The sequence below is a fragment of the Sceloporus occidentalis genome, unplaced genomic scaffold (assembly GCF_023333645.1).
Source record: "Sceloporus occidentalis isolate IW3139 unplaced genomic scaffold, rSceOcc1.0.p SCAF_8, whole genome shotgun sequence".
In the NCBI taxonomy this organism is placed as follows: domain Eukaryota; kingdom Metazoa; phylum Chordata; class Lepidosauria; order Squamata; family Phrynosomatidae; genus Sceloporus; species Sceloporus occidentalis.
In genome coordinates this window covers 20,074,794-20,102,744 of record NW_028316988.1, presented here as the reverse complement: position 1 = coordinate 20,102,744, position 27,951 = coordinate 20,074,794, and the positions used below count along the sequence as shown (strand labels likewise).

General features: G+C 43.2%; 1 protein-coding gene across 1 annotated transcript; it reads right to left on the bottom strand.

The window, feature by feature from the left end:
* Window positions 1–26,251, bottom strand: PTGES (prostaglandin E synthase). Its single transcript, XM_089535141.1, has 4 exons — window positions 26,191–26,251; window positions 21,958–22,164; window positions 14,906–14,988; window positions 1–3,148 (listed from the first exon to the last, which is right to left on the bottom strand). Exons 1-4 carry the CDS (start codon window positions 26,191–26,193, stop codon window positions 2,896–2,898), a joined length of 546 nt encoding a protein of 181 aa, XP_089391267.1. The 5' UTR covers window positions 26,194–26,251; the 3' UTR covers window positions 1–2,895.
* Between the last annotated feature and the right edge of the window lie 1,700 nt (window positions 26,252–27,951).

The window sequence follows — 27,951 nt, the reverse complement described above, 5'->3', positions numbered from 1 at the left end:
TAAAAACATTTAATCAATATGTATTCGGCTTGACTGCGATGTGCAGTTACGTCTCTGCATAGCTTTCCGTCAGAGAGGGAGTGTGGCGTAGTGGATTCGAATCCCTGCTGAGCCATGGAAACAGTGGCTGATCATGTGCAAGTCACACACCTTCTCAACTTCCCAGGACATCAATGGCAAAACCCCTCTGAATAAATCCTGAGAAGTAGCACAATGTAGAGGTTCGACTCTGGAAAAACAGGGTTCAAATCCCTCTTTGGTCACTGGGTGACTTTGGACAAGTCAAACTTTCTCATTCTAAGAGGAAGGCAATGGGAAACCTCCTCTGCATAAATCTTGCCAAGAGGATAAAGTCACCCATAAATTGAAGTTAACAACAAAGTTTGCAGTTCTTCAACTCTGGAAGGACCAACAGCTGGCAGATTTTTCCTTCTCCAAAGATAGTCAGATAAATGTGCACAACCCCGAGAGCATAACTTTGGAAAACAGCACACAACCACAGGAAAATGCATTAAAAAGGGAACTTTAGGGGGGGGGGTGTATACATTAATAAATCACATCCCAAAATAAGCATGGTGTGTATCCTGGGATGGTGTCACAAAATCATAGAGTTCAAAGAGACCACAAAGGCCATCCAGTCAAACCCACTGCCTTGCAGGAAGACATAATCTCAGTACTCCTGGCAGATGGTCATCCAGCCTCTGTTTAGAAACCTCCAAAGAAAGAGACTCCACAACTCTCCAGGGCATCATGTTCCACTATCAAACAGCTCTTACAATCAGGAAGAGCTACCAACTTCCTAAGGTTTAGGTCAAATCTTAATGTCTTTCTAAGGTTCAGGCGGAATCTCTTTTCCTGCAGTTTGCATCCATTGCTCTGGGTCCTAGTCTCTGGAGCAGCAGAAAACAAGCTTGCGCCATTCTCAATATGACATCAATTCAAAGATTTAAACATGTCTATCATTATGTCACCCCTTAACCTTCTCCAGGTTAAACATACCCAGCTCTCTAACCTGCTCCTCATAGGCATGGTTTCCAAAGTTCTTACTGCCGGTAACTAACCCTTAGGAGAGGTATTTTCATCTTTTGGAGTGGGGAGGAAAACATACAAAGGTTGGGAAAACAAATAGGATCATGAGGTAAGGGCCCTAGCTCCCTGGAGAAATCCAAGGGGTGAACATGGGGGCAGATTCAGCCTCAGGACCTATTTCCCATTGCATGCTATATACTCCTTTGTTCCACTAGGAGGAACTGTTACAATACAGATCAAAACAGCACCAATTCTGCAGGAGAAGGGAGTGACAAGACAGCACAATGGATTACTACAGGTTAGAATAATAGAATAATAGAATTATAGAGTTGGAAGAGACCCCAAGGGCCATCCAGTCCAACTCCTGCCATGCAGGAACTCTCAGTCAAAGCATCCCCAACAGATGGCCATCCAGCCTCTGTTTAAAGACCTCCAAGGAAGGAGACTCCGTCACCGAGGAAGGAGTGTGTTCCACTATCAAACAACCCTTACTGTCAGGAAGTTCTTCCTAATGTTGAGGCGGAATCTCTTTTCCTGCAGCTTGCATCCATTGTTCCAGGTTCTAGTCTCTGGAGCAGCAGAAAACAAGCTTGCTCCCTCCTCAGTGGAGGTATGCATTTCTGTATGTGCCTTCAAGTCGCCTGTCCACTTATGGCAACTCCATGAATTTCACAGGGTTTTCTTAGGTAAGGATGCTTTTGCCAACCCCTGTCCTCTGAAATATAGCCTACAGCACCTGGGATTCGTTTGCAATCTCCCCTCCAAGTCCTAACCAGGGCTGACCCTGTTTAGCTTCCCAGATCAGATGGGATCTGGTGCCTTGAGGGTACTTAGGCTGTTATGAAAAGACCATGGAAACCAACCAATTTTCCACCTTTGTAGGTGACACTATAAAGGTGCCGACGGTTCAGGTTGGAAAGTCCACATTATATCTCAGAGCCCCTGAGACTCTGTGTAGGCTGCAAAGACTGACCCAAAAATCTGTACTATGATTCTATTATTTTCATAAAAGCTTTCCTCAAATTAGATACTAGTATCTGTGTTGGGGACTGAACGATCACAGCAAGAAAACCTACAGTTATTGCAGTAAAGCGCTCTGTTCAACAATGGAACCACTTGCCTAGAGTCTCTTTCCTTGGACATCTTCAAAAAAAGGTTGAACAGCTACCTAGAATCATAGAATCATAGAGTTGGAAGAGACCACAAGGGCCATCCAGTCCAACCCCCTGCCATGCAGGAAATCACAATCAAAGCATCCCCGACAGATGGCCATCCAGCCTCTGCTTGAAGACCTCCAAGGATGCTTTAGCTGGAGTTCCTGCATTAAACAGGAGTTGAACTGGATGGCTGCTTGGACACCTTGCAAGTCAATGGTTTATGATTCAAGCAGCAGAAACAGCTAACGTTCCTCCCCTCCATCTTAAAGCAAAAAAATTCTGGGCTTGCCCAGACCTTAGGGATCACTCACGGTGATGTTAAACCACAAAGAACTGAAATCCACAGCCTGAATACTAAATATATTTTTCTCATTCATAAGAATATTATTATTATTATTATTATTATTATTATTATTATTAAGGATGGATGACTCTGTCCTTCCACATCATCAGTCCTCCCAACATGGAGGCAAACTTTGCAAAAACAACCACCATCCGGAGAAAAGGAGGTCTCCAGGTCAATGCAGTCCATTTACAGAGAAGGAGGTTTGGTTCCATATTAAGCACAAGGGGGAAAAAATCCCAAACAGATGTACAAACAACACAGGAAGAAAACTGGAGATCTTCTTCAACCTCATCTGAATGAAGCTATGGTCCACCTAATTCCAATTTGCATCATGTTCACAGCATCACCAGGTTCTTGGGCTTGTCACCACCAGTGTTGGAGGAGCATGAAAAGGATCTGTAATGCCATGGAGAAGCAGGACAACTGGGCCACCACATAGGCTACTGAGCGCGTTGGGGCTTTCAGCTTCAGGAGGTAGGCCACGGTGTGGACGATCCGTCCAAAGAAGAAAACCAAGAAGTGGATCCGAGCCACGGTTGGGTTGGGTCCAAGGAATGAGTAGACAGCCCCAAGGAAGAGGAAGGGATAGATGTTCTCCATATCATTGCGATGAACTCTGTGGTCAGAATAAAGCAAGGGAGAAACAGAGAACAAAAAGGGTCATTCAAGGAGTAAGGCAACAGAGACTCTAGTAAAGCTAGAACACCTTTCTGTACAATTCGGAAACATACTTGGTTAGTCTGGAATATTTTTATGCAAAGGGATCCTATAGCACCTTTGAGACTAACTTGGAGACTAACTTGGAGAGACTTCGTCTCAAAGGTATGACAAGATCCGTTTACATAATTCTCATCCCTTGGATGAAAATGTGGAAGTTTTGTTATTTCAGCATTTTGGAAGTTCCAACTTGTTTTCCAGAATTGCCTGGATGGAATTGGGAGGGTTTTCTTTTCATTTGGCATACCCACATTTCTGCATCTCAGTGGAAAAACCAAAGTTGGGCAATGGCTTTCATCTCAAGAAATTTCCATTCAGTTTCAGAGACTGGCCATATTTCAGGGGTGGGCAGAGATTATGAGATATGCTGTTGTTGTCATGTACCTTCAATGAATTGCTTCTAGAAAGCTCACAGAGTGGCGATTCAGCATTTAAATAGATGTTTCCTCTGCACTTGTGTTCACTGTGGTTTTTCTAACTGGGTTGCAAAAGCAGAAGTGGATTGCTAGGCTCTTAGGGTTTCATCCAAGTGCTAACCAGGGCTCAGACTGCTTAGCTTCCAAGATCAGACAGGAGGTTTTGGTGCCTTTAGAGTATTTAGGTCCTCAAAGGCAAAGGTACCAACCTTTGAAGGGCTAAATATCCTAAAGGCAACAGATCCTGTTTGATCTTGGGAGTGTTGTTGGTGTTCAAATAGTTTCTGATTTATGGCGACCCTATCATGGGGTTTTCTGGGCATGATTTCTTCAGAAGGGGTTTACCACTGCCATCCTGAGGCTGAGAGAGTGCGACTTGCTCAGGTTCACCCAATGGGTTTTTTGGCTGAGCTGGGAATCGAACCCTGGTCTTCAGAGTCGTAGTCCAACACTCACACCACGTTGGGTCATTGGGAGAGGTAGTTGATGCAAAAGGGAAACAGTGCCAGGACCCTTTTTTTTTTTGAGATACTGGCAGATGATAGACACAGTTATCAAGATAACAGTGGTTTGGGGTTAGAGTAGGGAGCCAAGCCAAGGTTTCTGAGAAGATACATTTCTGAGAAAATTTCTAGCACGGGTTTTGTTTTTACAATATGCTCTCCCCGTTTTCCTCTTCCTCTCTCCCTCACACACAGAGAATGAATGCAAATATTGAGGCCATGTTGCTCCCAGTCCTTCATTTCACAGATGAAAACTTGGACACATGTGGCCAAGCAACATCAAGATGGCCAAAGTTATTGATGAGGAAGAAGAGACAAGCTAGGAGAGGCTGCAGCAGTGTGCTATTGCCTGAGTCTACTGGGAAGGAATGAAGGAATAAAGACGGTCTGTAAGCCAATTGCTCCCAACGAACTGGGGACTCATTTTACTGACCTACGAAAGGATGGAAGGCTGAGTCAACCTTGGAGCCCATGGGATCAAACTTACAACCTTGTGGCTGTGGTACTGGCATTTAACTCCTGCGCCACCAGGGCTCCCTCAATGATGATGATGATGATACTTTTAACAACTTTATAATGGTGACAATGATGATTTTTTAAAAACCCTATTATTAACTTATATAAGTAATCATATTAATGCAAGGGAATACGGAAGTATTAATTCATATTATTTTATCAGGAATGTAATATAACTATATTGCAGTATTATAAAGGATACATAATTATGTGACAGTATTACAAAGAAATTGTAATTCAGAGGCATTGCCATGTTAGTCTGGAATATCAGTATGCAAAGGGATCCTGTAGCACTTCTCAGACTAACTGGGCCAATGATGTTATAACATAAGCTTTCTTAGACTTGGAACAAGCCTAGGAAAGTTCATGCTACAACGGCTGCATCCGCATTGCAGAAATAACCCAGGGCAGGATGTCACCTCTTTAATCGCCATGGCTCAATACTATGGAATGCTGGGATTTGCAGTTTGCACTGCAGAAATAATCCAGGCTGACACCACTTTAACCACTATGGCTCAGTGGTATGGAATGCTGGGATTTGTAGTTTTGTGAGACATTTAGCCTTCTCTTTCAGAGAGCCCTGGTACCGCAACAAACTACAATTTGAAGAATTCCATAGCATTGACAGTTACAGAGTTGTCAAACTGGATTATGTTTGCAGTGAGGATGCAGCATAGATGGCCCTTGGAGGCCCTTTCAACCGTATTATTCTAGGTGCCCCAAAATGTAGGAATTCCATCATAAGGCCACCCACACTCAGAAGAGATGGCACATGTTGGAAAGTAATTTTTTTAAAGTATTACACACCATTAAAAAACACACCTTCCCCTTGGTGTCTGCAAGGGAATTAAGGCTCCGCCAACACTCCCTGCCACACCTTTCGACATGGCAGGTTTCCCTTTGCCGCAAGAAAACAGAGAGAGGGGACTGTTCCCTTTTGACCCAGCTGACTCAGCAGACCGATCCCCCGTAGATTCATAAAGGAGAGACTGGAGACGGGTTTTTGGTAGTCTTTACAAGCTGTGACTTCCACTCTCTGAGTTGTGGGAAAATCTGAGCCAACCACAGAACTGATTCCGCTATGGTTGGCTGCTCAGGATGCTGGAATCCCAGGCTTAATCGAGGAGGAGGGATGTTCACTCCCATATAGGAGTGCAAGGCATTCATCTCAGAACAATGAACAATTCAGAAGGGGCCTACCAGCTCCAGTCTAGCTCAGTAACAGTTTGCAAGGTTCCAAAACAAAACAGATAGGGACTAGTAAGCAGTATCATAGTATCAGAGAGTTGGAGGAGAACCCAAGAGTCTCCCAGTCCAAGCCCATGCCATGCAGGAATGCACAAAACAAAAGAGACCGGCATGCAATCAAAGTACCCCCAGGCTGTCGTACCACATCATGGCATGACTCACTGGAAAAAACAATAATGCTTGGAAAGGCGAAGGGAAGTAGAAAGAGAAGAAGGCCACATGTTAGATGGAGGGACTCTATAAAAGAGGTCGTGGGTATGAATTTGCAGGACCTGAGCAGAGCAGTGAAGGGCTGAGGGTCAAGATCGGTCAAGATCGCCGCGAGGTTAGATAATAACAAAATGCATATCCCATGCTGGCTTAAGCTCATCAAGGGAAGTGATGAGGTTGGAGGGCAGCTATGTAATCCCAAGTACGGCAAATTAGTGCCTGGAAAATGGAAGCGAGAAAGCAAGCCACATGTGATCCTGGGCAATAGCAACGGACAGCATGGATAGGAGAGAGACATGAATGCAAGACACAGCTGGCCCCAATCACCCACGTCACACACATTCCCATTAATGAGAGAGAGGCGAAAAGTATGTGCATGGATGGATGCCGCCATTGCCATAGTGACAAGCGCACTTGGACCATATCCTGATTTCCTTCCACATTTATGTATATGCACACCTTGGCCAGATCCCAGAGCTGTTAATGGGAGTTTAGGTAAACAAGGCAACCCACAAACCATAAGCCATTTCCTGCCCTGAATAGAAACAAGATCTGAAGGCGGTGGCGAAGGGGGAGGGATGGCTTGGCCCAGACTATTTGTTTTAGAAAATGACAAGAAGTTTGGTTTCCCAGCTGGCGCTGCATCTCACACTTGCAGCATTACACTCCCATCTCTCCAGGGCACATTGTTCTTGTCCTAGTGTATATTTAGGTTTCTGATTTATGGCGACCCAAAGGTGAACCCATCGTGGGGTTTTCTTGTCAAGATTTCTTCAGAAGGAGTTTGTCTTTGCCATCCTCTGAGGCTGAGAGAGTGTGACTCACCCAAAGCCACCCAGTGGATTTCTATGCGTTCAAACCCTGGTCTTCAGAACTGCAGACCAATGCTCAAACCATTACACCACTCTGGCTCTCTAGAGGGTACATGTTGTTATGTACCTTCAAGTCATTTCCAACTTATGGTGACCCTAAAACTTATTGCAGGGTCTTCTGGGGCTGAGAGTGTGAGACTCACCCAAGGCCTCCCATTGGGTTCCCATGGCTAAGCAGAGTTGTAGTCCAATGCTCAACTCACTACACCACACTGTTTCTCCTAGAGATTACATCCCCTTCAATGTTTCACCGATGAAAATTGGGGCACATGTGGCCAAGCAACCTGAAAGTATTGTCAAGATGGCAAAGGCTATTGGCGAGGAAGAGAATACACAAGAGAGCTGGCAGTTTGCTTTTGCCTGAGCCTACTGGTGAAGACAAAGCTCTTTCCCTTTGTGTCCTCTCCTCCACGGCTAACTGAACTGAATGCAAACTACTTTTGTGATTTGAATTCAGTTTGCAGCAAGTGACGTAAGCTGAGGATCGAGGAGGAAAGTGAGAGAAGAAGGAAGAAACTGGGACATTTTAAAAGCAGTGAAAAATGGGATATCAGAGGATTAACCAGGACTTTCCCTGCCAAAGCAGGAAAGTTGGAGAGTGTGAAGGTGGCAGCACATCAATGACTTAAAAAAAAGTGGCCCATTGCTTCACTTTTGGAAGGGAAGGAGCTATTGATACCATGATTCTGTTTGTAAGGATGGAAAAAGTTACCAGACTCTCAGCTGGGGGCATGAAGGAGGTCAGTTTTCTCCTTGATGTTGTTCCAAAGGAATGCAACATGCATTACGAATACTTGGAGAGTGCAGACAGATGGCATTCCTGAGACTGCAATTCTGGCAACCCACTCTGCACAGGACCTGGAGTCTGCTTTTACATACAACAGCCGCCACTCTCTCCTTGGGGTCTCCTTTGATATTGCTTTACAAGGCAGCTGTTCAAACGATAGAATCACACCATCAGAAGGGATCCTTTTGGAAGCTTTTAAAAACTTAGTCTTGTAATCTTATATATTGTGATCGCATGCATGGGTTGGCTCGTTTTGTATGGAATTGCATTGGTTATTACATTTCTATTTGGATCGCTTGTTTCATAATTGCATTGGTTTTATAGTTGCATTCCTCTTTCCAAATTTTGTTAAAAATATTGTACACCTTTGGGGTTTTAAAAATGTTTTATTCTGTGAAGTGCCATATACATAATAATATTCCTCTTCCTAATCCAGTCCTCTGTCAATGAAGGAAAGCCTACCTCCAATTGTCCCAATTTGACAGGGGCAGTCCCAGTTTATTCTTTGCTGTCCCAGTGCTCCAGTTTCTCTCTCCTCGCCCCACATTTTCCTCCTTCCTCAGCTTAGATGCAAACCAAGTTTAAAATACAAATGTAATTTGCACTCGTTCAACTCTGCAGAAGGAAAGGTGGGGTAAAGTCTTGCCCTTCCCAGTGGGCACTGGCAAAAGCAAACTGCTGCAACATGTCCTAGACTGTGTGACCTTCCTCATTAATAATTTTCGCCATCTTGACCACACTCTGATGTTGTTTGGCCACATGCTACTCAGGTTTTACCAGTGTCATGCTGGAGGTATCCAATGTTGGGGGTACATGGGAATGTACAGGTAAAGCATCCCTGATAGGTGACCAACTCACCTCTAAATCAAAGGATATTTATCCAGCACCATTTAATTAATTACAAACAACTAGTTATTTCAAGTTACTTCCAAGCTCTGGTCCTTTATTGTGCATGGACATGGTTGTCATGCACCTCTAGCCTTCCAGATGTATTGGAGTACAACTTCAGCTTCAATGATCATGCTTGCTAAGAAGGATAGAAGAGGGATACGAGCCAGCACATGTAGATTTTGGTACGTATAAGAACTAGATGCATCCCTGACCAAGAGATTGAATGTCTATAGACCCCGGAGGGAGCCTGGGACATAGCCAGTGACCTCCCCAACAACTCACACCAACATATGAATGGGGCATTTCTGCAAGGAATGAATCGGTGCTGAGACAGCTGGAATATGGATTCCTGCAGCTGTGAAAGGATGAGGTGGGGAAGGAAGATGTGGAGGAAGTTGTTTTGAAACTGAGAACGCCATGCAGCTTGAAATACTGCAGTCCTCTCCATCTCTTTAGAAGTGGATGCCTGGATTACTCTGCATCCTGCGGACTGAAGGTCTTAAAAGGCTCCATCAATCCTTTGCTTACATTCCAGGGCTGGTTTGCTTGCTTGAAGCACAGTTAAGTTGTAAATCTCTCCACACCAAAGTCGCATTTCCCTGGAATGCTTCAGTCCAGAAACAGATTCTCTTCTTCCTTTAGGAGCTTGGGCTAAAGAACTTCAAAGCCAGAAGGAGTGCCATGAGTTACCAGAGATGGGTTAATACCAGTTGCAACTGATGCCTGCTGGGACTGGTAAGTCAGAAGGCAGTAGCAACCAGACATGAAGCCAAGGAGTACCCAAAGATGGAGAAAAACTAAATTGAGTGTGTTGCCCATCCTGCTCCTTTGCAAGATCTAGGTCCACTTGGTAGTTCCTTGCTGTTTCAGGGACTCTGGGGATGAAGTGGATGATGGTCATCATTTGAAAAGGACACACTTGGTTCACACCATTAGCAGCACCAGTGGAACTTTACAGAATTGAGGCATAGGCGATGAAAGATTTTTACTTGTCCAGAACTCTTCATCAGGTTTGTTCTTGTGCTTAACTGCCCTTGAGTTGTCCCCGACTCATGGCAACCCTGTGGATAAGACATCTCCAAGACCCCCTGTCCTCCATCACTCTGCTTAGGACCTGTAATTCCAGGTCCGCAAGTTAAAGTGGCATCAAATTGCATTAATTCTGCAGTGCAGATGCAGCTTAAGTCAAAGCCTTCAAGGGATCTCTGCTGGAAAGTGAAAGACCTCATGGGATGGGCAACTCCAAGCCTGAAGCACAGCCAGGCAGCACTTTATGAGGCTTATACAATCTAAAACCCTTTGTTTATTTAATTTGCATTGTTATCAACAGTGTCTCCTCTATCAAGCTTTGGTTTTACAACCCTCTCTCGTCCTTCCTTGCTCTGATTCTCACTTCAACTCTGCTTCACTTCTTTTTCTTTCAGAAGAAAAGTGAAACTTGTAGCCATTTGTTAAAAGAGCCCCCACAAAAGCAAGGAATTGCAATGCCAGCAGAAAAGGCGATGAAATATTAAAACCTCTCTTTTTTTTTCTAGAAGAGTTTCAGTTTTTCATGATGATGCTGGGCACACAAGCTATGAAAACCACAAGCTTCCAGAAGATCAAATGGATTAAGTCCAATTCTTATCACCCAAGTGAAATACAGATTTTTCTATTCTCCATCCCAGGAATGGTGGGAGGAGATACTTTCTGAGCATTTCTGCTTCCACGCTGCACAGTTATAGCACTTCGAAACCACTTTAAAAGCCTAAATCCTTTACAAAACTACCAATCCCAGGGCTCCATATGATGGAATCGTGACAGTTAAAGTGGAACCATAATGCTATAACTCTGTTGTTTGCACTCAATGCAGTGCAACCTGCCATTGGTTTCTGTGGCACCATATACCTATTGAGTGTGCATACCTGTTCAGATCCAATAAGTTTCCACTAAATAGAACCACCCGCCAGGACAGTATGGTGAGAATTAAATAGGAGAAACCAGCAACTGGAAGGGATGCATCTGCAGAGCACAACCCTGTAAGTCTCAACGGTGGGTCAGAACTCAAAATGACCTTAATAGATTAGAGAGCTGGGCTGAAACTAACAAAATGAATTTCATGAGAGATAAATATAAGGTATTACACTCAAACAGCAACCGTGAAAGGCTCAGATATAAGATGGGTGACAGTTGGCTTGACAGCAGTACATGCAAAAGGGATCTAGGAGTCTTAGTAGACCACAGATTGAACCTCAGTCAGCAGCATGATGCGGCATCTACAAAAGCCAAGATGATCTTAGGCTGCCTCAATAGGAATGTTGTGTCTTGACCACAGGAAGCAATAGTGCCATTTTATTCTGCTTTTGTCAGACCTCTATTGGAATACAGTGTCCAGTTCTGGACACCACAATTCAAAAGGATGTTGAGAAGCTGGAGCGTGTCCAGAGGAGGGTGACCAAAATGGTGAATAGTTTGGAAACCATGTCCTACGAGGAGCATCTTAGGAAGCTAGGTATGTTTAGCTGGAGAAGAAGAGGGGATGTGATAACCACGTTTAAATATATAAATTGATATCATATTGAAGATGGAGGAAACTTGTTTTCTTCTAGAGACTAGGACACAAAGCAATAGATCAAAACTACAGCAAAAGAGATTCCACCTAAACTTTAGGAAGAACTTCCTGATGGTAAGAGATGTTTGAAAGTGGAATAGTCTGCCTTGAAGAATGGTGGAGTCTCCTTCTTTGGAGGTTTTCAAAGAGGCTGGATGGCCATCTGTCAGGAAGGCTTTGATGGTGTCTTCCTGCATTGCAGAATGGAGTTGGACTGGATGACCCTTAGGATCTCTTCCAGCTCTTATGATTCCATAAGGAAGCCACAGCTCTGAGTTTGCAAGGCCTGAGCCGGGCAGTTGATGACTAGCGTTAGAATCAGAGTTCATGGAGGTCTCTCATTCAAAGTGACCTTTGCCGTCTTGACCACAAAGCTGACATGACATTCAACAATAAATCCTATCTTATGCCAACCATTGAATTAATCTCTTGGTATATCCTGGGCTGTTAATTCTCCTTTTACTTTTAATATCTGATCACACAGCAGGGTCTCTACTCTAGGCTCTGTAGGATTTCCTAGTAAAGTAGCATAAATTCGAACTTTGCAGTTTAAGGAACTGTCCTGTTTTAAAATTGCACAATCCAGGAAACAGCTGGTTTAGTCAAAAATTAACTACCATTGGAACTGGACCACAATCCATCTGATCAGCCCTGCAAGCATTAATCCTTCAATTTGTCACATCCTCCTCTCTAGACAAGATAGAAAACCTCTTTTGAAATTATAAGGACTCATCTTTCCGAGAAGTGGACCCCCTCCAAAAAATAAAAATTGGGCAATGACAATTAAATACACATATTAAAAGGGACTGTCCAGTCAATTGTACTCTCTTTCTCTTTTTGGCAGTTTCCTGGCTAGTTTTTTCTGCATAAGGAAGGACAGGCGCTTTGGCCATTTGCATTTTGCTTGGCCCAGCGAGGCTCTTTTAGTTTGATTGTTTGACTTCAACTGTACAGTATATTTGTTTCTCAGCAACACTGTCTTGGCACATGGGCAGGAGCGCAAGGGTGTGGACAACAGCATACCCTTTAAACATTTCACAAATGAAAACTGAGATGCATCAGATTGTGGTCAAGACGGCAAAGGTTACTGATGCGGAAGAACAGGCAGTCTTGGCGATGCTGCAGCAGTTTGCTTTTGTCTAAGCCAACTGGGAAGGGCAAGATCCTGCCCTTTCCTCTCCCTTCTGAGTACAAACTCTCTTTGCAATTTGAACCCAGTTTGCAGCAATTAAAGTAAGCTGAGAATAAAGGGGGAAAGTGGGAGGAGGACATTTAAAAAGTAAGCGAGAAAGTAAGATAACAGAGGAATAATGTGGAGTATCCCTCCAAATCAGGAGAGTTGGAGTGTATGGAAAAAACCACAAATCTGAAAAATCACCTCAGCCTCTTCCACCTCTGTTTTGGAAAGAGTCAAGTACCGATAGAATAACTAACAGCAAAAAATACCTCTCTGCTGGAACAAAACAATTCAAACAGTAGCTAAAGGAGGGCATGGGACACCTGGTTTGACAACAGTATACGTGAAAGAGATATAGGAGTCTTAGTAGCCAGGATGTTCGGAAGAAGACCTCTCTCCAGATGGATGGACTTGATCAGGGAGGACACAAGCCTGGGCCTGCAGGACCTTAGCAGAGAGATTGATGACAGTGGATCTTGGAGATGTCTCAACCAAAAGGTCGCCATGAGTCAGGGCCGACTCAAGGGCAGTTAGGAACAACACGGGGTGTCAATATACTATGTTACTGAGCTTCAGAGAGACATTGCGCCCTTTTGGAATGGAGGGAGGGAGCCTGGATAACAACTAAGAAACCAGCAAGCAATGGTGTCAGAAAGAAGGGAGGTGGGGATCATGGCCAACTGGAAAAACCAAGGAGGGCCAGAATCAGAGGAAGAGCCTGATGTCATGTTCCCCACTCCTCCTTTCTCTAAGGGTTGTGCCAGTCTGATCATGGAAAGTGAAAATGGCCCTCTCCACTCATGCACATCCTGCAGAATAGGGATGTAGGGTTGGGTGGAAAGGAACAGGAGCCAATCTATTATGTGGGTGGGTCCAATGTTGGGGAAACTATGCTGAAACAGCTTCCACGCTGCAGGGGGTTTGCATGCAAAGGCTGTGAGTGCAAGGGGAAAAAATGACCTCAGATCACTAAATAAGGGTGTGATGTCAAGACAGGCTGGGTCCTCTCCTACTCTGTTGTCTTTGTGCCCCCAAGGAAATGCCTTTTGATTCAAAGATGTAGCCATGTTAGTCTGTAGAATCAGTATGGGGAGAGATCTTGTAGTCTCAAAGGTGCTACAAGACCTTTCAATTCAGTGAGCCTTTGGCCAGTAGCCACACTTGCTTGGAAAGGACCTGCATTTTTCTTATACAGTCGGCCCTTGGTATCCACTGGGGTTTGGTTCCAGGATCCCCATGAATAACAAAATCTATGGATGCTCAAGCTCCATTCAGTACAATGAAGTTGTAAAATGGTGTCCCTTATATAAAATGGCAAAATCAAGGCTTGCTTTTTGGAATTTGTACATATATACATACATATTAATATTTTCAAGTCATGGATTGTGGAACCTGTGGATAAAGAATCTGTGGATATGGAGGGTTGAGTCTCCCTTATTGGAAATGCTTGTGACCAGATTTCAGATTTGGGATTTCAGATTTTTTGGGGGGGATTTTGGAATACCTCTATTTGCATATAAATCCATAATGAGATATCTTTGGAAATGGGACTCAAGTCTAAATACAACATTCATTTATGTTTCGTATACACCTTACATACACATACCATGAAGGTAATTCTATACAATATGTTTTAAAGACTTTTGTGCATGAAATAAAGTTTGAGTATACTGAACCACCAGAAAGCCAAGGTGTCAGCCACCCAAGGGGGAAAAATGGTTTTGGGGTTATTTCACATTTTGGAATTCTGTATAAGGAAGATAACATTTTATCTCTTTTTTCCCTCTTAGAGTTACAGAATTGCAGAGTTGGAAGCTAACACAAAGATTATCTATTTTAACCACCTGCCAAGAAGGAGCACACAGCTGATGCGCTCCTGAAAGATGCTCATCCAACCTCTTTTTAAAGTCCTCCAAAGATGGACAGTCTTTGAGGCAATCTATTCCACTATCAAATATCTTTTAAAAATGACCCCCAACATCCTCTAGGGAGGCATCCTTTGCCATGTTTTTAGAAATTTTGGGTGATTTTAGGGTCAGAAAGATTTATTTTTTAAAAAACAAGAAGCAACGTCTTGTCACTGCTTTGCTAGTAAAAGGGCTGAAATGGTCGGGGAGGCTAAAAGCATGAAGGAAATGTGCCCCAGATGCTCCAAAGGGTATTTGGTGACATTTGTGGGCAAATTATATATATGGAGGCATACATTTGGGTGGATATTATCTATACGGAGCCTCATTTAACTTGCAGGAGACCTGAAGGGCTGATGGATGGATGGATGGATAGATAGATAGATAGATAGATAGATAGATAGATAGATAGATAAGATGGATATAGATGGACAGACAGACAGATTTTACAGCTCTTCAAGGTCTCCTGCAAGGTCAATGTGGCTCCATAATTCTCACAATTGCCCTCCACTGCCATAAATCCAGGAGAAATGGCTGACCTGAGACAGCGTTCCACATCTGGGTCTTCTCTGTGGTACTGCAGTCCTCCATGCCTCAAAGCATCCTCAGGATTGGCAAAAGCCTGCAGGGAAGAAAAGGATTAGCTGTGTGATGAATGACAGTCCAAAGCATCTCTGCTTTCCAGCACTTAAAAAAAAAGCCACTAAACCAGATGCAACGTTTAGATTTGGACTAGTTCACCTTTGGGATACCTTCCAACTGTATGACTCTACAAGAAATTCTCTGGCAGAACCGTATCCGTCTACTTCGAATAAGGATGTGAAGGACGTCCTTGTTTGTTACTGCTATGTGCCTTCAAATAATCCTCTGATAGGGTTATTTTGCGGGCATGATTTCTTCAGAGGGGTTTGCCATTGCCTTCCTCTAAGGTTGAGACAGTGTGACTTGCTCAAGGCCACCCAATGGGTTCTCATGACAGAGCAGGGATTCGAATGCAATCTACTTAATCCTCTGCCATCCCACTTTTCCAGCTGACTTTAAAATGCCCTGGTTTTTCTCTGCTCCTCCCGCTTTCCCCCTTTCTCCTCAGCTTACTTCATCTGCTTCAAACTGAGTTCAAAGTGCAAAAGTAGTTTGCACTCCATTAACTCAATGAGGGGAAGAGGAGAAGAAAGAACCTTGTCCTCCCCAATAGGTTTAGGCAAAAGCAAACTGCTGCAGCGTCTCCTAGCTTGTATGTTCTTCCTTATTCATAACGTTTGCCACATTGACAATGCTTCGATGCTTCTTGGTCACACATATCCCAGTTTTCATCTACAAAATGTTGGAGGATGAAGTGGATTGGGGTTGCCTTTGCCTTCCTTTGAGGCTGAGAGAGTGTGACTTGCCTAAGGTCACTCAGTGGGTTTCTATGGCTAAGTCTGGCCTCTCAATATCCTAGTCGAATGCTCAAACCACTACACCATGCTGGTACCTTTGCAAAAATCCACAAAATACATGATGCAAGTTTTCGAAACTTCACTGACCTCTTCATCCAGTAAAAGTGTGAAAAATCATACAGAGAAGAAAAAAGGACTATATTTTGTCAAGATGGTTTTGTTGTTGTTGTCAATTAAGATGTCAATCAGTGCAGCAGGCAGAGTGCAAGTCACACTCTCTCAGCCTCAGAGGAAGGCAAAGGCAAACCCCTTCTGAACAAACCTTGCAAAGAACACCCCATAATACGGTCTCCATGAGTTGGACACAACGTGAAGACGCCCAACAACAAAAGAGTTCTGCTCTAGCAAAAGGAGACTTCAGGTGTGAAAAGTCGGGGAAACCAGCCTCTCCCAGATAGAGCCTCCGGTCATAAAATGGCATTTTCATGCCTTAGCAGCCGAATCACTCCATTCATCAAGGAAGTGGTTTTGCTTTTATTCGAAAAGAAACTACCAGTCACCGCTGCTTCAAAGTATTCTGAAGAAATATGGGGTATTCCAACCCAAACCCAAACCCCAGGAGTTGTGCCATTCTGAATAAGGGGAGACAGAAATTAGATAAATCCAAATCTTGGGAAATTAATAATAATAATAATAATAATAATAATAATAATAATAAATAATAATAATAATAATAATAATAATAATAATAATAATAATAATTTGGGTTTTGGTCATCCATTTTCATCACTCAAGCTAGTATATATTGAATATTTTTAAAGTGCTTCAATAGAGGTTTAAGCACTAGATGATGATTAAGTTAAAGAAGCTGCTAGGTTCCTTCCTCTTGTGCTTTTCGTTCTCTCCTTGTAACATGCGTACATTGATAAACTCTAATGTCTTTTTAAAAAGAGGGATTGTAAATTTCTTCGTTCTTTCTCTAGCTAACTTCCAACTGTCCATGTCAATAGTATGGCCAACGTCTGATGCCCATTTAATCATAGTGTCTGAGGCTTCCTCGTCGAAATCTTCCACCCTTGGATCTATTTTAAATCTTTCTTTCAGCTGCAGATATTAAAAAACCAGTGTGCTTTAGGATCAAGTTGTTTGAGTGTCTCCATAGGTTTCATTTTGCATTTGTTCCCTTCCATATACAGCATGTCTTTATAGGTCGTCGCATGAGTGACCAGGTGTCATAACCGCAAAGGGGGACAAGGCACCGCAAAACGTGGGACATTACGAAACAAAAGGTAAAATCAACCCATAGAAATATGAATCCATGCTTCTTTGTCCTGCCCAAAATGGAGGACGTTTTGGAATTCCTCCTGGACAAAAGGCTTAAATGGGAGACATGTCCTGGAAAAGGAGGATGCCTGGTCACCCTTCATTCACAACATTATAAAGCTCTGGAAAAGCACTTCTGGTACTTCTTCTGCCCTGCTTTTTCTCAATCCTTCAATGTTTTTATCACCCTTTGGGGTGGACTTAGTCAAATATTTCCCCATCTTGCAGTTGCCAATGCAGCTGCTCCTTGTTATTTTCCACCCAGCCGTCAAAAGAGGCTGAGATTATGTCTTGCATACCATCTAATGCCGCGTAAGACGTCAGCCTCTTATGGAAAAGGACACGGTTGTGAAAGCACTTATATAAGCCCTTCATTTTTTAAAAAAGAAAGCTTTCTAAAAGCATTCCAAAATGCCAGTCTTAAAGAATGAATGGGTTTTGACAACCGAAAAGGAAGAAAGAGAGAACAGCCTCCGTAAAAGAAATCCTGACGTAGGTATTTCTGTTACGGGAACCGAGTTCTCATTCTAGTTTTTGAACATGGACCGGAAAGATTCAGTTTTCCGCTGCTGTTGGTTTAAAGGTTAATGATAAGGCTATACAATGAAGGTCCAAAACACACTGCAGAAATAATCTGGTTTGAGACCTCTTGAACTGCCCTGGCTCAATGCTAAGGAATTCTGAGAACTGTAGTTCATTGTGTCACCGGAGATCTCTGACAGAGAAGGTTAAATGTCCCACAAAACTAAAGTTCTCACAATTCCCTAGCATTGAGCCAGGGCAGTTCAAGCGGTCTCAAACTGGATTATTTCTGCAGTGTGTTTTGGACTTGTCTCACAATTGCTCACAGGCAGCGGACTCAGCATCAGGAGTCCCTTGGCTTCCTTTTCTGCTTGGATCAAGTTTCTAGCCCAAGTTTCTAGTCCACACATAAATGTATTAAGCAAAATGATGTGGACTTTTGCATATTAGCATTGACTTTTAATTGACTTTACTTTCCTGTGCAAATTTGCATCTGTTCGCCCTTCCTCTGCGAAAAAATGTACCGCCATGGAAAACCTGGCATTTGATCATGTACATCCTCACAGATACTCCAATAAAAACTGCAAATCCTTTCTCAGATGAATTTATGGCATTCCCAACCCCTCTGCAAAAAAACCCCCTGAATTCCACTTAATCTCACATGGCCGGATTGCAGTCTATTTGATTGGAATGAAGAGTATGTTAATCATGTAGATAAGCCTTTAGTTGCAACAAGAGATCCAAAAGGACAAATGCAGATGATGTTTGCAGAGCAGCCAGCTCTATTAGAACATGCTTTCCTCTGGAAGCATGACAGTTAAAGTAGTGTCAAACTGCATTATTTCTACACCCAACTGGCCCAGGTCTTTGCAAATAAGCCATTTCAGAGCATCTAAAAGCATTTGTTTCTGTGTTAACCAACCCTCACCCCCAAAGAGCTGATACAAGAGTTACTTCTATGGAAATCTCAAGGTTTACATACACCTGCAGAAAATTTCGCACTAACAGCTAGTTGGTTTTGGAAATTTGCATCAATACCAGCTTCTGCCTTGCACTCTCCAAGCCTGTCAACCACCAAAATTTTTATACTGCATCCCATCAGCAGTTACTAGCCTTAGAAACTAGTGATGATGGTCACTGCAGTCTAAAGGATCTAAAGGTCCAAATGCATGTGAGGAAGTAGACTTAGGGCCCGCACAGACATGCCAAAATAAAGCTGCTTCGGCCACTTTGGAGGTATGCTGTTTAAATGCTGCATGTGTCCTAAGAGGCCGGAAGCCATGCCAAAGCCACACTCTGGTCCTAAGGACTGAAATGCAGCTTTGGGCAGCTTCTGGTCTCTTAAGATGCATGTGTCATTTAAACAGCATGCCTCCAAAGTGGCCTGAAGCAGCTTTATTTTGGCCTGTCTGTTCGGGCCCTTATTCTACAAAAGCTCATACTGCTAACTTCTTTCTTTAGGTGCTACAAGATCTGTCTAAGGATGCTGTAGGACACCCTTTCGAGGAAGGTTGGCATTAAGTCATTTATTCTCAAACCTGGATATGTTTTTTTTTAAGTACTGCACCTTCAGAAACCCCAAATGTGAGTGTCTTACTGCTCCCATCAGTAATATTTATTAGCTGGTATGTTTAAAGCATGTCCCTCCAAGGATGTTTTCATGGCCCCAACACCACCAAAATCTGCCCCCAAAAAGGAATGTGAAATACTATCCTGGGAAACTTTGGAATGTAACCAGTAACATCACTGTGGTTGGTGTCACCCAGTTGCTCCCAAATGACATCAAGGAAACATGGATGACATCCCACCATGTTTGGAGGACCCCCATATCCCTCCAGGGATCAAAACAAATTTTTGCAAAGTTGCCCCAATTATGCAAAATGTCCCCTAGGGTTCCAAAGAGGGGCAAAACCATGGTGAGAAGGCCTCAGTTGGGGCTGCAGGTACCTCCTGTTCGCAACTCCATTATTTTCTTAAACCAAAATGCAAATCCTGTGGAATGAATAGCTTCTGTGCAAAACTAACAGTGCTCTGAAATGCATCTCAAAAGCATTACTAGGCTTGGAAAGTCACCCATGCACCTCGCTTCTGCTGGAGTCATGCAGCCAACATGGATTCTGGAAACTGTAGTACAAGAATTGGATATTTCCAAGCTCTGCATATATATATCACATTTAAACATAAAAAAGAAACCCCAAGACCTCTTAGCTTTTGTTTTTTGTTGACTGCATCCAAAACAAGCTGACAATGAAGGGAGAAGGGGCAGGAGGAGATACTGGGGCATTTTTAAAAGCAACAAAAAAGTGAGATGGTTGAGAGAGACCTAGTATCTCACTCAACTACAAGCTCCAGAATTCCACAGGAGGCAGCCATAACAGTTAAAGTGAGATCCCTATACCAATGTCATTGAGTCTACCCTAGTTGAGACTAATAATAGGATTTAGACCATTATTTTTTGACAAATGCTTTGCAAAAGAGGATTTTATTCCTTACTCCCACGCAATACTTCGCTTGCTGTTTATCATATTTCACTGCTCTGTTTAGCTGGAGCTTTCCCTTCTCTGGAAAGACTGCCTTTCCCTTGTTTGTGTCTTGCATCCAGAAAACTGAGTTGGGAATCCACATTCCATGAGATCAGCTTTCACACTTCATGTTCACGAAACCAGCCTCAACTCAGAACAAAATCACACTAACCCACCTGTTTACATCCCATGCAACCTGCTAAATTCTGCATGTTTCTTCCTAAAGTCTAGATTGGAGGGGACCTAAAGAGCAAAATGCAAATAAGAACGGGAAAATAATATCTGGAAACCAAAAAGCCCTATGAGGAGAGACGTAGAAAGCTGGGTATGTTTAGCCTGAAGAAGAGAAGGTTAAGAGGTGATGTGATAGCCCTGTTTAAATATTTTGAAGGGGTATCATATTGAGGATGGAGCAAGCTTGTTTCCTGCTGCTACAGAGAATAGGACCTGGAGGAATGGATGCAAACTATAGGAAAAGAGATTCCACCTCAACATAAGGAAGAACTTCTTGATGGTAACAGTGATGGTGAAAAACATTACCTTGGAGAGTGGTGGAGTCTCCTTCTTTGCAGGCTTTTAAACAGTATATGGATAATCATCTGTTGGGAATCCTTTGATAGTGTATTCCTGCATGGCAAGGGATTGGACTGGATGACCCCTGTGGTCTCTACCAACTCTATGATTCTTTGATCAGAAACTGGATACCAGTGAGTTGCAGTGGTTTTGAGTGTTGGACTAGAATTCTGGGAAATCGGGGTTTGAATATTAGCGTTAGGGAAAGATGCATACAAAGACTAAGATCCTACATCAAGGTTCTTTAGTATATGTCTCTGCATGAGCCAGTGGGGTGAACTGGTCTAAGCGTTATACTAGTACTGGAACCTAGGGGTGTCAGCAGAGGGGTGCCGAGATTTCGAACTGCACTGCGTAGCACCTCAGAGGGAAGTGTCACAGGTGCAGCCTTTCTGGATCTGGCAAGAATAGAAAGGGACTAGCTTTCTTGTCTTACCAGCAGAGCCGCTAGACCCAGAAGGCAACCCTGGTTCCAGTACTAGTCCCACACATAGAACCAGCTCACTCCACTGGCTCATATGGAGACTTATGCTAAAGAACTTTGATGCATTTGTGTGCAACTTTCGCCAACATTAATATTCAAACCCTGACTTCCCAGAATCCCAGTCCAACACTCAAGTGTCCCCTTCCTTTGCTGCCTGGCCAACATCTCTGCCAGTCCCAGAATGGCCCAGTCCCACCAGTCCAACCTATGACACTTCCCTCTAGGGTGCCAGTCAGTGTGGTCTGCACATGGCAACTACAGTCAGAAACTGGTGAGCCAGATCCATCAAAATATCTATTTCTACAAGGAGAAAAAAAGGTACCTTCAAGATTTACAAATTTGGGGTGCTTCTGTAGATTTTCCTCCCTCATTTGATCTTTGTTCTGTGCTGAAACCAATTAATACAACTATCTTTTTGGAAGGGGGTGATGTGGGACTAGTTGTATTAATGTGTTGCAAAACCAACAAAGATTCTTGTGGGACCTTAAACACAAACATGTTTTATTTGGCATGAACCTCTTTGGATCAGAGCCCAACTCATTCAATAAAATGGGCTGGAGTCCAAAATTAGGATTCCCACCCCTCAACAAAATCTGCTGATCTTTAAGATACCGGTACGACTCCTTGTTTTGCTACAGCCCCTAAACCACAAAACCTGCTATTTGTAAAAATTAAATTAAATTAAATTTTAAAAAAAGCTGGAGTGCAATCCTTCCAAAGTTATTTGCAAGCTGGGAAGCACTCCTTCCATCCAAAAAGTAACTTTTCCAAAAGAAGAGGCAACCTACCATTTTCCGAAGCCTCACTTGTCCCGTAATGATGGCCACCACATACATTTTGAGGACTAAAAGTGTGCCGAAGAAGATGAAAGAGGCAAAGGCTTCATTCTCCATCCTAGATGCTTTTTGCAGAGGGGAGAGAAGGGATGTTTCTGTTTCCTTCAGCAATCTGAAACTTGCTTCCTTAAGAGGTCTGAAATCCGCAGATGATATAATCTGGCAATAAAAAAGGGGGTTGGATTAACTGCAGAACTGGGTGATTAATGTTCAAAGCACCCACCACCAGCTGGAGTTCCTCACACAGCGCAACCTTAAGCATGTTCTCTTGGTGCTGAATGGGACGTTATTCCCAGGGGAGAGATCTCCAAAAAAGAAAGAGGCACTTAGCATTGTTCTCTTCCTTCGTTCTGTTTCCAGAGCAGAAAAGTCTGAAATGTCACATATGGCCACTGGAAAAAAATGACTTTATTAAAATTAGCATTGCTGAAAAGCTTGACGTTCTTCAGAACTTCACAAGGGTTCCCCAGTCGGAGAGGAGGTTCCTCGACACGACCCATGTTTAACTCTTCTGCATTTCCTCTGCAGTGTGTTGTGTGACAGTGTGTGCGCTGGGTGGTACTTCACAGTTCACAGCAAGGCCAGCTGGCATCCAGCTGGTATGTCTTACTGCAAGGCAGAATTGGGCTGGACTGGATGGCCTTTGAGGTATCTTTCAACTCTATAGTTCCATTCTATTCTATTCACTGCTGATGCAATGCTGTAGGAGAACCATCTTTCCCAAGGTGATGTTGGCCTTCTCAAGACTGGCCTTGCAGTGCCTGGTCTTGGATGCCTGTCACATTCACCTTAGCCTGAGATCTCCCTCCAAAATTGGATTTGGAGGGACTGGGTCTCCAGGTGATCTCACTGTAGATTATGGTGAAAGGGATCTAGGAGTCCAAGTAGACCACAACTTGAACATGTGTCAACAATGTGATGCACCAGCTAAAAAGGCCAATGCAATTTTAGGTTGCATCAACAGAGGTATAGTCTCTAGATCAAGGCAAGTAATAGTGCCACTGTATTCTGCTTTGGTCAGGTTCCACCTGGAATATTGTGTCCATTTCTGGGCACCACAGTTTAAAACGGATGTTGAGAAACTGGAGTGTGTCCAAAGGATGGTGACTAAAATGGTGAAGGGTCTGGAAACCATGTCCTATGAGGAACGCCTTAGGGAGCTGGGGATGTTTAGCTTGCAGAAGAGAAGGGACTGGCAAAACCACCTCTGTGTCTTCCTTGCTTAAGGAAACTCTGTGAAATTCACTGAGAACCCTGTAAGTTGAGAGGCAACTTGAAAGCACAAAGACATAACAAAGCAACATGTCAAAAGTAATACGACGAATGGGAATGAGGCTGCTCTACTGTGGTAACCAGTGACCTTTTCTAGTTACATTGAAAATGAACTTTTAAAGAGGTTTTTAGAGGCATTTGGACAGATTTTCCAAAGTTCATGCCAGCCTCATTAACACTAAAGGTTTTGTTCCTCCAAAATAGTAACCGAATGAAACAAAACAGAGCAACACCATGAGTTACATTTTAGGTATTATAATGAGAAACAACCATGGATTCATTTTAAAATATTGCCAAAAATACTTTAAAAAATAATGCTTGAATCTTGGATCTATGGGCCAAGTATCTTAGGAAATTTGCATTCCATGGAGTCTATGGTCTTGGGCAACATGGAAACACAGTTAGTCATCCACACCCAGACACCAAATTAGTAGATCACTTTCTCCAGTTGAGTATCTTGAAGATGTAGTAAATCACATCTGGTTTGGAGAGGCTAGGGCAGACACTGAAGCCATTGGCAGCCTTGTAAAGTGTTCCTCGCAGCGGAAAACATTTGGCACAAAGTCCTCTATACATGAGAAAACAATGCGCGGGGTGTGGGAAGGAGGAGGTGAGAAGGTACCGGTGCCAACTACGGATGCCAAAATCCTGACATGTGTCATCATGTTTTGATCAACCTGCTGGAGTTTGTCTTAACAACAAGTTCCAGAAGCCATTGGATTTATTCTTTGGTTGGCTGAGTAGATGGTATGTCAAACATGTGCCTCTCCTCTTCCTTGCTTCGGTTAAAGGTTCACCTGAAGGCCATGAACGTCATGATGCCAGAGATCACCACAACACCCCAGGTTCCCATAAAACTGATCATGACAATATGGAGGGGGTTAATAGAAGGCTTGTACAATGTTGGGAGTCAGTTTTCTGGGCAACTCCACAGACTGTCCAAAATAAGAAGTGTCCAGAAGACCACTTCTGTTCTTTAGAAGTCTAGGACTCTTCCATGTTCAACAATGCAGGGGATCCCTGTGAGCTATTTAAGAATAAGGGATGACATGATAGCCATGTTCAAATATTTGATGGGATGCCATACTGAGGATGGAGCAAGCTTGTTTTTTTTCTGCTCCAGAGACTAGGACACGGAGCAACGGATTCAAGCTATGGGAAAGGAGATTCCACCTAAACATTAGGAAGAACTTCCTGATGGTAAGCTATTCAGGGACAAAAAATTAACTTGTTGCATCAGCTATCCTGTTACTTGCTACTTTGGAAGTGAGGAACTAAGGATCGGTGAGAGAATGGCACAGAACCTGAAAAAACTGAATAAATCAAAGCCATAATTTTTATATATATATATATATATATATATATATATATATATATATAGTCAGTTTTCCATATCCATAGATTCAACCATTCATGCCTTGAAAATATTCAACAAGAGCAACAACTTTCCAAAAAGCAAACTTGGATTTTGCCTTTTTACAAGACCATGGGACTTTAGCATCCATCGATTTTGGTATCCATGGAGAATCTTGGAGCCAAACCCCAGGAGATACCAAGCAACTTCTGTAACTCAAAGACATTATTCATTCATGTGGTGACTATATTCCTCCCATTGTCCTAAATTCCACTGTTAGTCTCAACTGGAGTAGACCCACTGTATCAATGAAATTTACCTATTTGAGAAGTTGTTGTGTACCATCGTTTCCAACTTATGGCGACCCTAAGGCAAAACTTTCATAGGGTTTTCTTGACAAGTTTCTTCCGAGGGTTTTTTCCTTTGCCTTCCTTTGAGGCTTGGAGAGTGTGACTTGCCCAAGGTCACCTGGTGCATCATCACAACTGAGCCAGGATTCGAACTCAGGTCTCCCAGTGTCCAAGTCCAATGTGGAAACCACTACACCTTGCTGTGTCAAGTACCCAACAATTATTCCATGGATCTACTCTAACCCTCCATGTCAATAGTTTCAGACACTTATGGTATTTTCCAAACGTAACTTTGCTATGCCCTTGTCATCAAAAGAAAGGTTGCTACATTACAAATAATAATGAATGCATCGTTTCCAAGACCTGTTCCGAAGGTCCACGGAAGGGAACTAAAATTCTTAAAAAGGTACGACAGTAACTCACCCAAACAGCCTTTAGGAAGACTTCCAGAGAATGCACCAGAAGGGATGACAACTGGGTAGAGAATGCAGGTCAGAATGCAGGGTTTGTTCCCAGAATGTGTTATTTTCCTCCGGGATGATATTTGTAGATTGCAACAGTTTGGGAAACACTGCTCTGGCTCCACTATTTATTTATTTATTTATTTATTACAAAAAAAAAAAAAAAAAAATTCCCCAGCTCAGGAGAGGAATGCCAATTTGCTTTTCAAATTATTTCCTCCTGTGACGTGACGCACTCAAGTAGAAAGACGCAACTAGTAACTCAATGTCCAGACCAGAACTGCATTCCTATCACAGGAAATATGAAGTGGGAAAGTTTGAAATCCCACTCCACACTTACCACTGCAGCCAAGAATAGGGATACTGTAAAGACGCCTTTCCTAATCCAAAACTCACAGAATTATAGAGTTGGAAGAGACTCAAAGACCATCCTGTGTGATAAACTCCTATGAAAGAGCCAGCACAGTGTAGTGGTTTGAGCACTGAACTATGACTCTGAAGACCAGGGTTCAAATCCTTACTCAGCCGCAGAAACCCACTGGATGGTCTTGGCCAAGTCACAGTCTCTCAACCTCAGAGGATAGCAATGGCAAACCTCCTCTGAAGAAACGTGCCAAGAAACCCCATGATAGGTTCACTTTAGGGTTAACATAAGTCAGAAACAACTTGAAGGCACACAACGACATCAAGAAAGAGACTCCACCACCCTCCAAGGAAACAACGTATTCTATTGTGGAACAGCTCTTACCATCAGGAGGTTCTTCCTAATGTTGAGGTGGAATCTCTTTTCCCGGAGTTTGAATCCATTGCTCCATGTCCTAATCTCTGGAACAGCAGAAGACAAGCTCTTTCCACTCATCAGCCTGGAACAGAACTGAAGGACTTTGCTGGCACCTCTCATTTAAATATGGGAAGTTGTCACATGATCTTCCCCAACAGCCAATCAGAAGCAGTGGGATGAGCATAGTGGGACTACTTTTTATCGCACATTGATTCCCCGCTTGACCCTGAAACCCACTGGGTGACCATGAGCAAGTCACACACTCTCAGCCTCAGGGGTAGGCAATGGCGAACCCCCTCTGAACCAATCTTGCCAAGAAAGCCCTATGCGTTAAGTTTGCCATAAGCTGGCTATATGACTTGAAGACACACAACAACAACAAATCTGGGGTTAGTTCCTGGAATGATGACAACCATCTCAACTTTCCCCTAGCTGTGTTTCTTGAAGGCATGCTTCTATCATCCCCAGCTGAGCTTTAGCTCTTATCTTTTTAATTATACCTTTGCTTTATTCCTTATTGGTTCTCAGTGGTGTGGTGATAAATATTTGAAATTCAGGAGCTGAGCATGATGATCCCTATCGCTACATCCCCGAAAAAGAGACCAGAAATTCAAGTTGCCACATTGATCCACATCCGTGAAGCGGCTCTTGCCATTGGCATCTCCACCAAGAGCAAGTCTTCTGTAAGGTTAATGGATCTTGATCACCCTCTGAAATCCATGCCAATTACTTTGCATGACAAGAGAGATGGGTCACAAGAACACAATGCTGCCAGGAAAATCCCAGTTTTCCTCTTCTCCAGACCGCTGCTAAACTCTGATGTAACTGGGAAGTTTGAAGATTGCAGTTAAACTCAGAGGATATTGGGAAATCCAGAGGGAGAGGGTCAGATGGTGTGTCATTGTCGCTATCACTGAAAAAGGTCATGAGATTTCAACCCAGAGGACCCCGATTCCATGACCTCAGCTCTACTGTGGAGCCAGCATGGTGTTGTGGTTTGAGCACTGGACTATGACTCTGGAGACAAGGGTTCAATTTCCAGCTCAGCCATGAAAACCATTGGGTGGCCTTGGGCACGTCACACTCTCTCAGCCTCTAGGGAAGGCCATGGCATACCTCCTCTGAACAAATCTTGCCAAGAAAGCCCCATGATAGGCCTACCTTAAGGTCACCAAAGTTGACTTGAAGGCACATAACAACAACAACAACCATCTTTACAGTTATTTGTCATGTGCCTGCCCTTCCAGGTATTTTTTGTGATGTTGTTGTATGTCTACAAGTCACTTAAAACTTGTGGCAATCTTAATTTCCAAACATGAAAATATGTTTTGTGTGGACATGCGTATTTGAATTACAAGCTGTGAGCAACTGTTTATTGTTGTTGTGTGCCTTGTGTCAGATTTGTCACTTATGGTGACCCTAAGGTCAAGCGACCATTGTGTTTTCTTGGGGGGGGGGGAATCAGAGAGTGTAATTTGCCCAAAGTCACCCAGTGGGTTTCCATGGCCGAGTGGGCATTTGAACACTGGAGTTCAGAGTCATTCTCCAATGCTTAAACCACTTCACCAAGCTGGCTCTATAGTGAGTTTGCTGTTGTCATTGTTGTTGTTGTTGTTGTTGTATGCCTTCAAGTCATTTCTGACTTATGGCGACCCTAAGGAGAACCTATAATGGACTTTTCATGGCAAGATTTGCTCAGAGATGGTTTGCCATTGCCTTCCCCTGACG